General features: G+C 45.9%; 1 protein-coding gene across 2 annotated transcripts in view; it reads right to left on the bottom strand.

Annotated features, from left to right (window-relative positions):
* LOC146348361 (inositol 1,4,5-triphosphate receptor associated 2-like) overlaps positions 1–15,800 on the bottom strand; it is a 31,314-nt gene that overhangs the window by 11,738 nt on the left and 3,776 nt on the right. The window contains exons 1-9 of one of the 2 annotated variants that reach the window (XM_084852918.1): positions 13,215–13,317; positions 12,809–12,870; positions 11,765–11,841; positions 11,280–11,376; positions 8,254–8,329; positions 7,486–7,513; positions 6,176–6,316; positions 5,286–5,417; positions 3,789–3,936 (exon numbers count right to left, since the gene is read on the bottom strand). In XM_084852918.1, coding sequence (XP_084709044.1) covers positions 3,789–3,936; positions 5,286–5,417; positions 6,176–6,316; positions 7,486–7,513; positions 8,254–8,329; positions 11,280–11,376; positions 11,765–11,841; positions 12,809–12,870; positions 13,215–13,240 — 787 coding nt within the window. In that variant the 5' untranslated portion in view covers positions 13,241–13,317. Of the gene's footprint in view, positions 1–3,788; positions 3,937–5,285; positions 5,418–6,175; positions 6,317–7,485; positions 7,514–8,253; positions 8,330–11,279; positions 11,377–11,764; positions 11,842–12,808; positions 12,871–13,214; positions 13,318–15,800 lie in introns of those variants that run through there. The other variant, XM_084852920.1, reaches the window with a different exon arrangement.

Genomic DNA, 15,800 nt, shown 5'->3' with positions numbered 1-15,800 from the left:
CCATCTTTGGCTGCAAAGGACATAATCAATCTGATTTCGATATTGACCATCTGGTGATGTCCATGTGTAGAGTCGCCTCTTGTGCTGTTGGAAAAGAGTGTTTGCTATGATCAGCATGTTCTCTTGGCAAAACTCTATTAGCTTTTGTCCTGCTTCATTTTGTACACCAAGGCCATGCCTGCCTGTCATCCCGGTGATTTCTTGATTTCCTACTTTAGCATTCCAATCCCCTATGATGAAGAGGACATCTTTTTTTGGTGTTAGTTTTAGAAGGTGTTGTAGGTCTTCATAGAACCGATCAACCTCAGCTTCTTCGGCCTCAGTGGTTGGGGCATAGACTTGAATTACTGTGATGTTGAATGGTTTGCCTTGGATTCGTACTGAGATCATTCTATCATTTTTAAGATTGTACCCCAGTACTGCTTTTCCCACCCTTTTGTTGACTATGAGTGCTACTCCATTTCTTCTAAGGGATTCTTGCCCACAATAGTAGATATGATGGTCACCTGAATTAAATTCGCCCATGCCTGTCCATTTTAGTTCGCTGATTCCCAAGATGTCGATGTTCAATCTTGCCATCTCATGTTTGACCACCTCCAGCTTACCTTGATTCATTGATCTGACATTCCAGGTTCCTAAACAATATTGTTCTTTACAGCATCGGATTTTCTTTTCACCGCCAGACACATCCACAGCTGAGTGTCCTTTCGGGTTTGGCCCAGCCGCTTCACTCTTTCTGGCGCTACTTGGAAATACCCTCTGCTCTTCCCCAGTAGCATATTGGACACCTTCCGACCTGAGGGGCTCATCTTCCGGCGTCATATCTTTTAGCCTTGTGATACGTTCCATGGGGTTTTCTTGGCAAGAATACTGGAGTGGGTTGCCATTTCCTTCTCCAGTGGACCACATTTTGTCAGAACTCTCTGCCATGACCTGTCCGTCTTGGGTGGCCCTGCACGGCATAGCTTATGGCTTCACTGAGTTACGCAAGCCCCTTCGCCACAACAAGGCAGTGATCCATGAAGGGGAAGAAGGGCTGTAATTGCCATCAACTGAACGTGGTTATACTTCGTGATGCTGATGAATTTCGTAATGAGTTGGCCTGTTCATAATGCTCATTTTTTAATGAGCCTGGACCGGAGGTTTATGGATGTGCTATTAAGGGCAGAATTGATTGTGAGCTTCCGAGCATGCGCAGTCTGTTATCTAAACAGAACCATTTTCACACCTGCACTGAGTTGGTTGGATTAACCCTTTCTTTACCTAATCTGGCAGTTCTGCGCATGTCCTGCACTGACTGGATTAATCTTTTCCTTGCCTAATCCAGTGCTGCTTCCCTCCTGGCCACCACCACTCTAGCTCCGCAAGGAGGAGGAGGACTCGGCAGCACCCCTCCTCCCGTAAATTTTTAGTCATCCTACAGTCTTCTTAGCAGCTTCCTTTATCACTGCCACTGCAATCGCAGCTCTGGCTGAGGAGACTCTACGTGATTCCAAACTACAGCTCTCAAGATGCAGTTTCATATCACATATCTACAAAAGCTCAGTTACACAGAATGAAAGTTTGTTTTGAGGGAGAATTCTTGGCCAAGCCTACATGGGTCAATTTGTTGTTTTCCAAGTGCAGGACCCAACACTGCTGCTCCACTTATCCAATTGACATAGTGTTAGCATAAGTGACCTCTAAAAGTGCATGTGCTGGAGGGATAGGTTTCCCTGGAAAACCCATCACTCTATCACATCCTATAGGCATTGCAGTAGAAGTCATTTATGCTAGTGTTACTCTAGTTGCATAAGCATAGCAGCAGAGTTGGATATTGCCCCGAGGAAATAAACTCACTCAGGGTAAGTTCACACATCACTAGTTACAATCTCCCATCAGACCTTCCTGCTCAATGCAAGAAGGTCAACGGTGGAGTGGGTGGGATCAGTGCATGCATCCGAGCTGCACTTCCATGGACTACAACTTTTCACTGCACGAAGGACAAACAAAACTGCTGCATCAAAGTGTGAATTGTCTCACACACACAGCAGTGATGTAAAACTCAGCTGAGTTGTTTGGATGAATGCTGCCTCCTCCCCCCACCTAAAAAAAGATTTGTTTTCTGGACCTCTCTTCCCCAACACTGCCTGCCACTTAAATCTCAATAAAATTATTTGAAAGTTAAGTGATTAAATGTTTAATACGATAATATATTCTAAGGGAAACACTAATGAGAGTTTGGGAAACCAGCCAAAGTGGAATGTTCCTTGCCTTTTCCACTCGCCGTAGTGAAACAGAGCAATGACAAAGCAATTCTAACTAAGGCCCAAACTACAGTTGAGGTGAAATGCCATGTCTTTGCATCCAAAATGCAGGTTTAAAAAACATGCAGATTGCATCAGCTGGGGTGGTGGTGGTAATTAATGGGATCAGAGTAGGCAGTGGATGGGGAATTAAACCGTTCCTCCCCCTCCTGTGGACCTGACAAAAATCCCTCTTTGGAAACTAGTGTTTGCTTTGGGGGAAATCCCAAAGTGAGGGTTTCACCCCCAGAGAAAACACCAGCTTCAAAAGAGGGATTTTCCTTGGGTCTGCAGCAGGAGAGGAAAGTGTTCATCTCCCCTGCTCTGATCCCATTAATCAGCAGCTCCCCTAACTGATGCAATATACATTTTTTAAAATCCTGCATGGTAAAGGCCATTTAACATCAGGTGTAGTTTGCCCATCAAACATAGATCTGTGAACCTGTGAACTTTAGTAGTCTGGAGGGAACTCGTTATCCTATCACAGCTGGTTCTTGAGCCTTAAGCTCAGGTCATCCTGGACTGATGAGCTAGTAAGTGGTAACAATATGGTCAGTTGCTACAAGCTTCAGATGCCCCTTTAGTAACTTTGCTTGTTTCAGAGGTCTGTTTCAATTTAAATAAGGAAAAGAGGCTCCAGCTAAAAAGAAACCCCTCAATAACCTTTCCCTATTGGGCAGGCCAGCATGGCCTTGTAGGCCCCTTCCAACCCTATGGTGAATGAAGCTTCAAGTCAGTTCACAAACAGCTTAACTGGCACAAGTCACGCAAACATTGTCAAGGACACTGTTACAGGGAGGGGAGCGTATAGGCATTTGTATCTACACATTTGCATCTACACACACTGGACATGTGTAGATGCAAATGTACAGATGTAAATGTGTAGATGTAAATTTAAAAATAACAATACTATAATTATAACAACACTATAATTTAAATTGAATATCTGACCATAGTGGGGGAGACTGACCAAAGGCCCCTGCTGCTCTCCCTTCTTATGGCTCTTGATCTTTAAACAGGCTTTGGACTGGACAGCGCTTCAAATAGAGGACACTTTCAAATGGAAGACTGTCCTCTATAAAGCAGGACACATGGCCACCCTACTGTTGGGGTTATGAGGTAGCAGTAGGGAAGAGCTGTCTTTCTGCCTCTGGAAGCAGAACGAACCCTTACCTCTGATGAATGTACAGTTAAACTGAATCAATGAACAGCAAAAGCTTGCTTCTCACTGGCCTGGTATCTGGAGACACATTATTGAAAAACAAGTACATTCACAATCCGTTTGGACATGCGCAGATCTTTGCAGTGTGGAGTACCAGCTGGAAAAAAACAAGCCCCACACAAATGGCCCCTGGGAATTCACTCCAGTGTCAGGTGCCTTCTCACGCCCAAGGGCCCCTCTGCCTGCACATCAGCTCTTGTATTTTACTATGATTATATCCTGGCTTTCCGTCCAAAGTTGCACAAAGCTGGCCCTGCACACCAAGGCTGGGCCTACCTCACCCTTGTTTTCTGCCAGCTGCCGGTTGCGGGAATTCTGCTGGATCAGCCTCTTCATCTCCTCTAGTTCCGTGTGCTCTCTGAGGTGGTGCCTTCTCAGGTTCTCCACATGCTGCACCATCACCTCTGTGGCCCGGCTCATGCGTGCCTCCTGTGGAAGTGACATGAAAGGATGGTTGCACCAAAGCCGGGCAAGCTAGGGCAAATACAAAAAAGCCAGCACAACCTGCATGGAAAAAAACCTAAAATAGGGTGGCCCGTGAGCCCTGCTTTACATAGGACTGTCTTCTGTTTGAAGGTGTCCTCTTTTTGAAGAATTGTCTGGGCCAAGACTGGTTTAGAGTTAAAGAATGCTACAAAAGGAGAGCAGGGACTTGGGAGTCACACACCTACAGTGCCTGGACAGCAGACTGAGTAAGCACACAGGTCATATGGTCACGGTGTTCCTTACTATGGTTAGATGTGTTGTATTTCTATTTAAATTACAGTAATTATTTCTAAATTTGCACCTCTTTATAAATGAGCATATCCACATTTATACAAACGTGTGTCCTCTTTTGTGGCGATGCATAAGTGGCAGCCCTACCTGAAAAGAGGTTTCTCACACTTCATTCTTAGACCTCACACTTGACTTTTCCTGGTTGCACAAATTTGCATTGACTAATGCAGCCTTCCCTAACCTGGTGCCCTCCAGATGTGGCCATGCTGCCTAGGAATTATGGCAGTTACAGTCCAACACATCTGGAGGGCACCAGATTGGGGAAGGCTGGATTAATGGACACCACAGTAGGTATCTATCAAAACAAAGAACTGTTAATTATTATTAATAATAAAATGCATTTTAGAGAGTTCAAGATAGATATATTCTTTCAAAATAATATAATTATCCTATATTGCAGACCGGGGGTGGGGAAACTGAGGCCAAGATATAGTGGATTGCCTAAAAGCCACCTAGCAAATTAAAAGCAGAGGCAAGATTAGTACTGGGGACTTCCTGGTCAACAGCTCATTCTCTTAGGGTGCAATCCTATGCATGTTTAGACATAATTCTTTTTCTGTCTAAACATGCATAGGATTGCACCCTTAGTTATTGTGCTAAATTAGCTCTCAAAACAAGTACAGGACTCTTTTTAAGGAGCTTCAAAGCCTCAGCTCAGTATTGTTGCTTCTATTTCTTTAGTTTTGAATGTGGCCTGGTCATGTAAATCTAACCAGGGGTGATGTTATATTCCCCTAGGTGGAGACCAACCTGTAGGACAACTTTCCCCAACCTGGTGCCTTCCAGATGTGTTGGACTACAACTACCATCATCCCCAGCCACCATGGCCATTGGCCTGAATGCAAGATCTACACTGGGAACAATTATGTTTGATTTCTCTTTTGGGTTCTGTCTGGCAACCACACGGACACATGGTGGAGATAGTACAAGAGGAGCTCGATGTAACATTTTTTTAGTGGTGTCTTTGTCTTACATCTGTGACCCTAGCAAAAGGAATTCACCTGATGGACGGCTCCTAGTTTCTCTGCTGCAACGGTGACCCGTTCAATTGCTGCTGCTAGGACTGTTAGACTGTTCTGCAAGTGTTCCACCAGTTCCTTGTGCCTGGTGTCCAGACAGGCCTGGTCCAGCGTCTGGCAGGATAAAAAACAGAAGGTGGCCATTTGTGAGTTAACTGGATATCAGCTAAAGTCCTGCTTGGGGTTCTTCACCAGACCTGACCAAAAAGGCAATCCCAAAGATTAGATCTTTGCATTACACATGAACCAAGTTGCTTGCAGAAATCTTTAAACCAGGCATGTTGAACCTCAAGCTTGGAGGCCAGATCAGGCCCTCCGGGGTTCCCCAGATGGCCAAGCCCCTTTTCCCACATCACCATGTTGTTCCCACATCTCCCCTGACCCTGATCATCTGGTGGTTTCCCAGGTTTAGTGCAGTTTTTATTCCATTCTAAATGGTTAAAATGCCCGTCCAAAGGCTTAGTTACTGGCAGTAAAGAGCCTGAAGCTAAAATAGACTAGTATTTTCCCCCTGCCCCTTCTGCCTTTGGCCCTGCCCACCACTGGAAGGCACCTCCCAAGAGCTTCTCCAAAACTTAATTTGGCCCTCAGGCTGAAAGAGGTTCAGGACCCCTGGTTTAAACTTAACCTGGTCAATTGCATTGCAGACATGGAGTTGCTTCCAAACTATGTTAGTCAGTGGGACAAGTGATTTCAATTGGGTGCAACTGTAACTGACAGTGTCTGGATCCAACTCATTCTCTGCTGCTCCCTCCCCCTCTTTTGTTCTTTGTGGAAATGCAATGCTAATGATGGGCCCAGATTCCCACCCTTAGGAACGCAACGAGAAACAGCCAAATGGTCAAGAGAGGCCATAAAATGGCTTCACTGACCTGCAGCATTGCTCGGCATTGAGCCAGTTCCTGCTGAATATTCTCCTCGGATGTGTTCCTTGCCCGCTCTTCTACCTGCACCCGCCGCCTCAGCGTAAACATGTCACAACGGAAGGCCAGAGCCAAATGTGCGAAAGCTGCCTGCCAAGGAAAGGCATACTACTGAGGAAACTCAGCCACAATTCCAAATGCAGGCATAGACTTCAGTGGGGAAAACGCACCAGCCCCATTTCAAAACCAAAACTTGGGGCGGGGGGAAATGTTTATGGACTGGGCTGGGAGAGAAGAAAGACCAGTCCAGGATGTGTGTCTGCCTTTTGCTGAAATGTTTTAATTGTCTGAAGGAAAAAAAGATAGCATAGCACTAAGGTTTTCTGGCCCTTGTCACCTCAGCAATCATCTAGAAAAAGCTTCAAGGGAAAGTCAGGTTGCTCTGTGTGTGTGTGTGTGTGTGTGTATCTATGTAATGTGTGGTTTTTAAACATTAAGCTTTTCCAGACTTTGTCTACAGACTACTCAGACTGAACATTCATGTTAGGTTAGCCTTCCCAAACCAGATGCCCTTCAGATGTGTTAGGGTCACAAAAAGACATGGGCATAGGGTGGGGATGGGGAAGACGTGTGTCACTCATCATCAGTGATGTCACGGCCACCTAATAGGTGCCTGTGGACACTTGTGAAACCACATTCCAGGCAGGTCTCAAAATCATAATCATTCCAGACAACTCTCCAGACTGGCCCTGCTTGTGGAAGAAACAACTGCTTTTCCCTACCAACAATATATTACAATATCATTTCCGGGGATATGTGTTATTCACCGAAACACAAGGGTTTCCTTTCAGGAAGAGGACTGGATCCCACGCAAACAGATGCACATCAACTGTGTGGTTTTCCTCATTATATATTCCCTGGCAAGGCCCTTGGAGTATGCCAGGAATGAAATAAGAATTATTAAAGCACTCTGATACGCAGGGATTTGCCAACTGTGTCAAGATAGGCTGCGCAACAGCTCGGGCACCTAACACTGCCCCAAGTATATGGGCACCTATTGCTGAGAAGGGATGTTCCCTGTCAAGGGCAGCAAGACCCAGAGGTGGTTAGTCAGAGCATCATAAAGGTCTGAGTGAGTGGCTAACTGCCAGTCAGAAGGAAAGGCCTCCAAAGTGGCTGTGAGACTGAAGTAAATTATTATCATTATCAGCTGTTGGTGTAATGATGATGGGAACCTCAGAATATTTTGTGGAACAACCCAAAGATATGCACAAAAGGGGATACTTGACATCCAACCGCTGGGGGACAGCAGAACTCACCTCCACATCCTGCTCCGTCAAAGCCACCCTGCAGAGGAAAAACATACAGAGCTATGAGGGACAAGACTTGGCAAGTCCAAACAGAGGGGAAGGTCTGTGGCTTCCCACCTGGATAGCTTCACCAAAGGCTGAAGCTGTAGAGCAGCCTTCCACAACCTGGTGCCCTCCAGATGTTTTGGACTTCAACTCCCATCACCCCAGCCACTGAGCCCAATGCTCAGGAATGCTGGGAGTTGTAGTTCAATATATCTGGAGGGCACCAAGCTGGGAAAGGCTGCTATGGAGAAGCTAGAGAGCCAGTCACCAGATGCAGAAAAAAAATTCCCATCCTTAGGGGCAACCTGTTGCATCCTTGTTCTTCCTGTTTACAGAACCTCTGATGGTAATAGTTCAGAGGATCTAGATGGAAATCATTTGGATGGATTTCAGTGCCAATATTAGCATGAGGTATACAAGAGAATAGCCCTGGCAATAATATGGAAAGATTCTCCATGGCTTTACAATCAGCCTTCCCAACCTGGTGCCCTCCAGATGTTTTGGATGACAGCTCTCAGCATTCCTGCCCATTGGCCAGGCTGGCTGGGCTGATGGGGGTTGAAGTCCAGAACATCTGGAGGACATCAGGTTGGGGAGGTCTTCCTTACAATCTTCTTTGAGGTTCTGTTGCTAAATTTGATATAATCCCAAATGCAGCTATTTGCTTCCACCCAAGATGGAATGTTAAGATCATGGTCACAAGAAATGGGCAGCCATATGGAAGCCTCCTACCTATGCAGGCCCAACCTTTGCAGCACAGAAAGCTCCATCATGGAGGTAGTCAGCGAGTCTTCAGAGGGATCTGTGTCTAGACAAGGAAAGAAAAAAAAATTAGTCTTGGAATAGAGCATAAACCAGAGCCAGATGGAGTCTTTGGCTGACCTTGTGAGATTTTCCTATTTGACTGGAAAATGCCAAGGCATGGTAGACTAGTAGCTGGAGGCTGGTCAAAAGCACATGATTTACAGGTTACTGTGTATCATACACTTGATTTACAGGATACCAGCTACTGCTAACAGCTGCCAGGGCTTTATAGATCCAGGATCAGATGGATAAAGACAAGGCTAGCTTGAATCCAGCTGTTTGCCTCTCAGGATAGAGTCCCTACTAAAGAAGGGACTGAAGCATCCATTGTTCTTCACTTCAGCCAGCAAACAGAACATAACACAGAGAATACCATCACTTCCAGATGTTTGCTTCCCTTCCCCTGACTCCATCCTAGGTCCCAACGGAGTTCCTAAATATAGAAGAGGTAGAAAGTAAGAGGCTCACTATAGGAAGGAGGACAGGAGAATGAAAGCAAAAGGGCAACTCAGACAAAGCAGAAATTAAAGTACAAGAAAGAGAAGCTGGTAAAGGAGACCATGGTCTTTTACAAATCATTTGGAGTTCTCCATTCTTGGGTATAGTGTGCGCTACAAACATGGAAATGCCATACCAAGTAAGCCAAATTCTGTTCCTAACAAATTCAACTCAGCAGCAAACATAAATCATGCCAAATTTGGCCATTTGTTTTCATATTGTGCACCATTATTTATTCATACTAATTATGAGCCACTCTATACCAAAAATATTCTCAGAGAAAGGAACTTAGAATTAAAATGTATCTAACTATAAATCAAATTAAGCACTAAAATCAACAAGTAAAAAGTAACACAAAGAACTATACTCTTATTAAGATAACGAACACAAGAGGAATCACATATGGCTAAAACACTAATGTAAAGTGAGTCTATTTTTTCAATACTTCAGTAATATCAACTGAATAAAAATATTACAAACATTAATAAACACTTTAAAAGCTTGGATGATTGAAAGTCCTTCCCTGGTACCAAATGTAGGTGACAGGCAAGCTTCACAGGGGAGAGTATTTCATAACTGGAGGAGCCACAACAAGTAACGCCTCTCTCTTGTGTAGCCACCTCTGAGCTCCCAGTTGAAAAGGTACTTGGAGAAGGGGCTCCATTGATTATCTTAAAGTACAGGTAGGAATATTTGGGAGGAGGCAATCCTTCAGGTACTGAGGTCTAAAGCCATGCAGGGCGTTATACGTCAAAAACGGAACCTGGAATGGGCCCAGAAAGAGATGGTGAAGGTGAAAAGAACTGGTGTAATATGTTCATAACACTTTTGCTCATCATGGGGAGGAGCAAGGCACTCAAGCCCCATCCCCAACCACTGGACCAAACTACAGGCTCTTCCAAGATTTTAACAGACCTTACCTATACACTTTCAAGCATACCTTCACAACCTGAAGGCTTAGAAATTTGCTTTTTAAAAATATTAAAGGTAAGGGACTCAGGAAAGTCTGTACCCAGTAACCCATTGTGCAGATTTTCTGTGCTCCCATGGAATCATGGCACGCACACAGCCCCGGCTCCACAGCTTCACCCTTCTCCACAGACTATAATAGGAGTCTATCTTATAGAACAGGGATGCAGAACATCAGGATCGTAGGCCAAATCCAGCCCACCTGGGGTCCCAATCCTGGCTTCTGGACTGGGATCCCAGATGCCCATGCCTCTTTCCTCCAGCGCTCCCCTTCCCCTCCCCTCTGACCACAAATTATTTTGTAGTTTCCCAGCTTTTGTGTGGTTCCCCCCCACCGCCATTCTAAAAGGTTGAAATCCCTCTCCTAAGGCTTAGTTACCAACACTAAAAGCATTAAGCTAAACTATGCTGGTGTTTTTTGTATTTTGGCCCTGCCCCATTTGCCTTTGGCCCCACCCTGTTTTCCCTTCAGCCCCGCCCACCACTGGAATGTGGCCCCCAAGAGCTTGTCCGAAATTGAATTCAGCTTTCAGGCTGAAAGAGGTTCATTGCCCCTGCTATAGAACCTGATCTGATTGCATTTTTCCTAGACTAGTTAAGCTCGTTAAATAGGCTACAGTCATGCCTGTACAGCATGCTCATCTCTGATCAGTGGTGATCTCAATGCACATTCACCCTCCAACACCCACTCCCTAATGCACATCAACATGTCATCTGAACTGCAGATGCCAACAAGGTGCCAACACAGAATTGCCATGGTGTGTCTATATAGTACCTGCAAAGAGTCAAAGCTTGTCGTAGTAAGCACAATTCTCACACGGTAGGCTTCTTTGTTTTTAATGGTGCAACTGCAAAATACAGATTCTTGTTGCCCATATAAAAACAGTTCAATTAAAGAAAGAGCCAAGAACGATATTAGGAGGGTGGGGAGAAAAGCCTGAAACTGAAAGCCATGCAAAACGTGCAGACCTTTGCACAACAGCGCACTGCATCTCATGAGACTGGATACAGCTCAAAGTGGAGGTGGGTTTTAGCTGCCTATGGTTTGTGGCTTTCAGTTGGAAACACTAAACAAGAAAGTTCAAGAAAGCAGAAGCGCTCAAAGGAGAGCAACAAGGGTGAAGAAAGACATCAATAGGAATAGTGGGTGTTGGGGATGGTAGGACAAGAACTGTGCAGAGCACACTACGGAGAGCTCACGGTAACCTACAATGGAGGGAAGCACCCTCCTTGGGGCTGAGAAAGGAACACACTGATTCTTTTGGGAAGGAGAGAGTTGGAAATGGAAAGAGAAGGAAGTAAAAGGGGAAAGTAGAAGGGAGAGAAACAAGCTGGAAGAGAATGAATTACAGATTCCAGAAGATATAAAGTACATTAAAATAATAACAGGAGGGAAAGGTAAGGAATGAATAGAGGGCAAAGGAGGAGGACACTCCAAAGGGAGGAGAGTAAATGACAAAAGCAACAGTGAAGACTCACTCACCAACCTTCATTGCTCTCACCACTTTCTTCTAAGCGCACGGCAAGTTCTCTGCTCCCAGTGCTGTCCTTCTTTGCTTGCACTTGGGGTATCATAGCACAAGGCTGCGAAGGGAGAACAGTAGCTACCGGCAATGCAAATATAAAGGCATGCACACACACCCCTCAGGTGATGGCATGGCTAAGATTCTCCTGGGGAAAAGAAGTGACACAAGTGAAACCACCATGATGCAACTCCATACAGCAGGCTGTAATGAGCAGTATCAGCAGGATGGAAATATGTCCTCCACAAGGGTGTTGGGATATCTGTTTCACAGACAAATGTTTGTAGGGTAGAGCCAGGTAGGTTCCAGTTGGCAAGGGGATTAGAGGAAGGGAGGCCCCAGATAATATGCACACCACTCCTGGGCCTGATCAGCACATAAAACTGGAAAAAATGTGAGAACCCCATTAAGAATGTCAATAAAGGTAACAGAGTACTAGCATCACTCACCGTGTTTGTGTTATCAGAGCTCTGCCTTCTCTCATCCACCACTCTTTCTGAGTCTCCTTCCAAACTGGCCATTGTTCCTGGGGAATCAAGTACAGGAAAAAGTGGCAGGAATCTTATGTGTCTCAGCAGGAGTAAATAACCATGCAGAGGCTGTTTCAAGCTGCCACTGCATGCAAGATAAACATGTGTAGATCATGTCAAGTGGGCATTGGCTCCATTGTCGCTGGGAAGTGCTATGATGGTAGGACAAGAGGGAGAGGGATGAGAGCAGAAGGGCACTAGAAAAGCGAGAGAGTCTTTGTGTTGTGTTCTGCCCTGGCCAATAGGAATGTGAGAAGGTCATAGAGTGCTGGACCAGTGACTGATCTAAGAGATGCTGTTCACAGTCTGTAATGAAGCCATGCAAGAAGAACACATTCTATTGGCGCAACACATACAAGGGATCACCTGTCGGAGGGCTGCCTCTCAGAAGGGCATCTGACATGCTGTGGGTTTCGGGCTGTGAGCCCTAGACAGCTGGTCAGTGATAAAGACCCTACCGGCCACTATCAGCTCCAAGCTTTTGGCAGTCCTAACAAACCACATCAGGCTAGTGCCCTGTGAAAGTGAGGAACAGAATAACACCATCCTACTCCTGGGCTATAGATTCTTTCATCCATCCTAGGATAGCCATGTGTTCCATTTTACAGAGGATGGTCCTCTATTTGAATGGCTGTCCAGTTAAAGTCCAGTTTAATGATAAAGAACTGTAAGAAGGTAATGCAGAAGGAAGCGGCGGGGGCGGGGTGGGGTGGGCTTGAAGTTGCCCATCAACAGTTAGGACCTGGACAGCAGACTGAGCAGGCACACAGGTCACCTGGTCACAGACTCTCCCACTATGGTGAGATGTATTGCATTTCTATTAAAATTATAGTAATTATTTCTACATTTGTATCTATACACATAAATCAGCACGTTAAACTTGTATGCAGATCTGTGTCCTCTTTTTTTGGCGATGCCTGTATGGCCACCCTGTTCCATCCCCAAGCTGCTGCACTACCTTACCTGCATCCAAAGACAGTGCAAGTCCACCCAGCTCTGCCAGATGCTGTACAGGTGTCTCTGTGCTGAAAGGACAAATGGGCCAGCTTAATGAAACCCGAGCTCCACCAGCATGGAGAAGAACACCCTACCCCAGCAGGCAGACACTCGTCTTCCCTCTGACTGCCTTGTCACAGGGCTTAAAGCCTGATGGGATTTGCCATTCCAGGAGGGAAGGAGGGAGAGAGAGAGACACTTGGAACCTCTGCCAGCATGCGTCTCAATAGAGAAGTAGCTTCATGCTGGATCTGCAGCATGATCTGGTCCCTACGGGACTCTGCAGGCATTGCTTTGCAATCATCACCCTGCCGCCCTCCCAAGCCTCAACTACTCCACAGATGCCTGGCTGGCAGGGACTCAGCAACCTTACCTCTGCAGCACCACACCATTTTCCATGCTGGACCAGGTGGCCGTCAGCCAATGCTGCAGAGTCCTTGCTGTGACCTTTCCCTCCCCCGCCAACTGGACAGAGAGGCTTCCTATGAAGGCATTCCCCACAAAAAACCTATGAGTCACAAACCCACAGCAACATTTATATTCATCACATTTCAACTACATTGGCAAAAGGGGCCTTGCAGTCTCTGAGGCTGCTACTGTGTTAAGTAAGTATCTTCTGACCCAGGAGAAATGATGAAAATGAGCAAAAGATAGAGAAAGAGGGCCATCTGCTGGGAAGGCTTTAGTATTTCTGCTTCAAGGGCCTCAGCGCAGTGGAAGTGAGAAGCAAAGATATGATTGACAGAAAGCTGTCGGAGTACATTTGAGGCCTCTCACCACCACCACCACCACCCCACCAACGGTGAAACTTGGCAATTATAGAATAAAGATGCCACTCTTGCATGCTCAGTGTTCAATATACTAACCTGTAGTTCAAGAGGGCACTTCTTTGGAAATCAGAAGCACCTGGGTCTATTCCTGGTTCTGCCACTCAACTGCCTAAACAGCCTCATCATGAATGACTATATCAGAGAACAGCTGCCCTGGTTCTTAAAGCCCTCTTTCTCACTCACTTGGACATGGCATCTTCAGATAAGCTTTGAAACCTCATTGGTTCTTTGATATGAGATGCTGATGCTTATCTGCCCGTTTCACGTATGAAAAAGAAAAATGTGATGTTGGTTGTCAGCTGAGAGACCAAGAGGTGAGAGATATTTCCATGCAGATTTTATTTTGCCTTTTTAGCCAGCAGTCCCACTAGTCACCCCTATTCTGCTTAATTTTTCCTCCTTCGCAACACTGTAGAACCTGAATGTTTACATTCTTCAATGGAACGAGCCTCACTGCACAGATAGAAAATGGAAGCTGAAGAAAACTGGCCCAAGAAAGAAATTCTAATGGGCTTGGGAACAAGGAGTGAAGTGATAGATTGCCCACCACTTAAAAGGCCCAGACAGTTCATGCCAGCCAGGGTGGGAATGGGGGTGGCGGGGTGTGTGTGTCTGTGTGTGTGGTGGCTTTATCATGCTTTTTAGCCTGACAGTTTTTATGTCTCCCCCCGCCCCCTTGAAACCAGTAGTGGGGATTCGCTACACAAGCTCCAGGCCCTCTCAGGGTAATAAAGAACTTTGGACCCCAAGCCTGGAGCACCCCATTTGGAGCCTACTGTCAGAGTAGATTTACGGTGGCCGACCTTTCCATGGACATTATGGGGGTCTCTGGAGCAGACGTGCTGCCCCCCCAGTGGAAATCCTCTTTACTGCCCAGTGGAAGACCTCTTTACTGGCAGAGGGCTACCTCTGTGTCAGGGTGGACACTGAGCCCATAGAATCCCAGAGTAGTTCTGATTCTGAGGAAGAGCAGTCACTCCTGGGAGAGGAGTGTGCTCCTCTTTCCCAGGACCAACAGCTGACGGAGATTCCTCCCACCAGCATTCCTAGACTTGAAAGCAGTCCAGGGAGTGACCAAGCACAGATAGCAGACTTGGTGGATGCGCGACGCAGACGCAGAGAGCAGCGCCAAATGGAGAGCGCGGAAAGGAGGCGTAGCGCCCGGTTGGCGCTCAAAGAACGGTTGCGCCCAGAGAATCCAAGGGAAAAGGGGAGGGACTCTCCCTAGTCCTTATATTCAGGGGTCTGCCATTAATTCCCTTTCAAACGGGGACCAACTGTTCCAACTTAGGGCATAGGTACTCTGCTGCTCATATCTAGTTGCTAACAGTAGAGTTAAGTTGTAAAAGAGGAATAAAGCTTTGAAAAGAATCCATTTGTCTGTGTCTGGACTTGGCTACTGGTTTAGACAGAGAGAGACCTCCAAGGAGCCCTTGACACTCTGCTTCATCCTAACTTGCCTCAGGACCAAACTAAACGCTCTCTCCAGCACACATTATGTGCTAGATCTCTTTACCTCCATATAAGCACACATGGCCCCAATTCAGACTGGGACCACAGTGCTTCAGAAGAGGAGGCTTTAAGCTGCCCCCTACTACATTTTCATCCCAAAATTCCACACAGTCCCACAGGGGGAGTTAACAAAACTTCTCCATCAGATTCCACCCATATTGGATCCCTGTGCACTTACACAAAGGTCAAGAGACCTAGCACGAAGAGCTCCACAATGTGTGCTAGGGAGAACATTTAGTTTGGCCCTCAGATGGCTGTTCCTTGGGGGTTAAGATTGCTCTGCCTGTCATTAACAGTCTGGCAAAGCAGAGATTACTTGAATCCAGGTTCCCCCAGTTAATGCCCCAAGTTATGAACAGAGTGTTGCAATAGCTCCCAGCCTGTCACAACAGGCCACTTGATACACAACTATTTTCTTACAGAGATATCACTTCTGCATTGGAAATGTAATGCATCAGCTATGTGTATATTTATTTTTTAATTTTATTTATTTCCAACATTTATGAACCATCTTTTAGTCAATTTGCTTTCAAAGCATTTCACTCTGACACCGTTTGCATGTAATGGCTAACTATAGGTTGTTTAACACATAGTTAGCTGTGGTCATGTGGTGGCAA

The sequence above is a fragment of the Heloderma suspectum genome, chromosome 4 (assembly GCF_057233095.1).
Source record: "Heloderma suspectum isolate Gila_16-S chromosome 4, 16-S_ref, whole genome shotgun sequence".
In the NCBI taxonomy this organism is placed as follows: Eukaryota; Metazoa; Chordata; class Lepidosauria; order Squamata; family Helodermatidae; genus Heloderma; species Heloderma suspectum.
The sequence above is the reverse complement of the archived record's forward strand: the minus strand, read 5'-3'. Positions and strand labels throughout refer to the sequence as shown.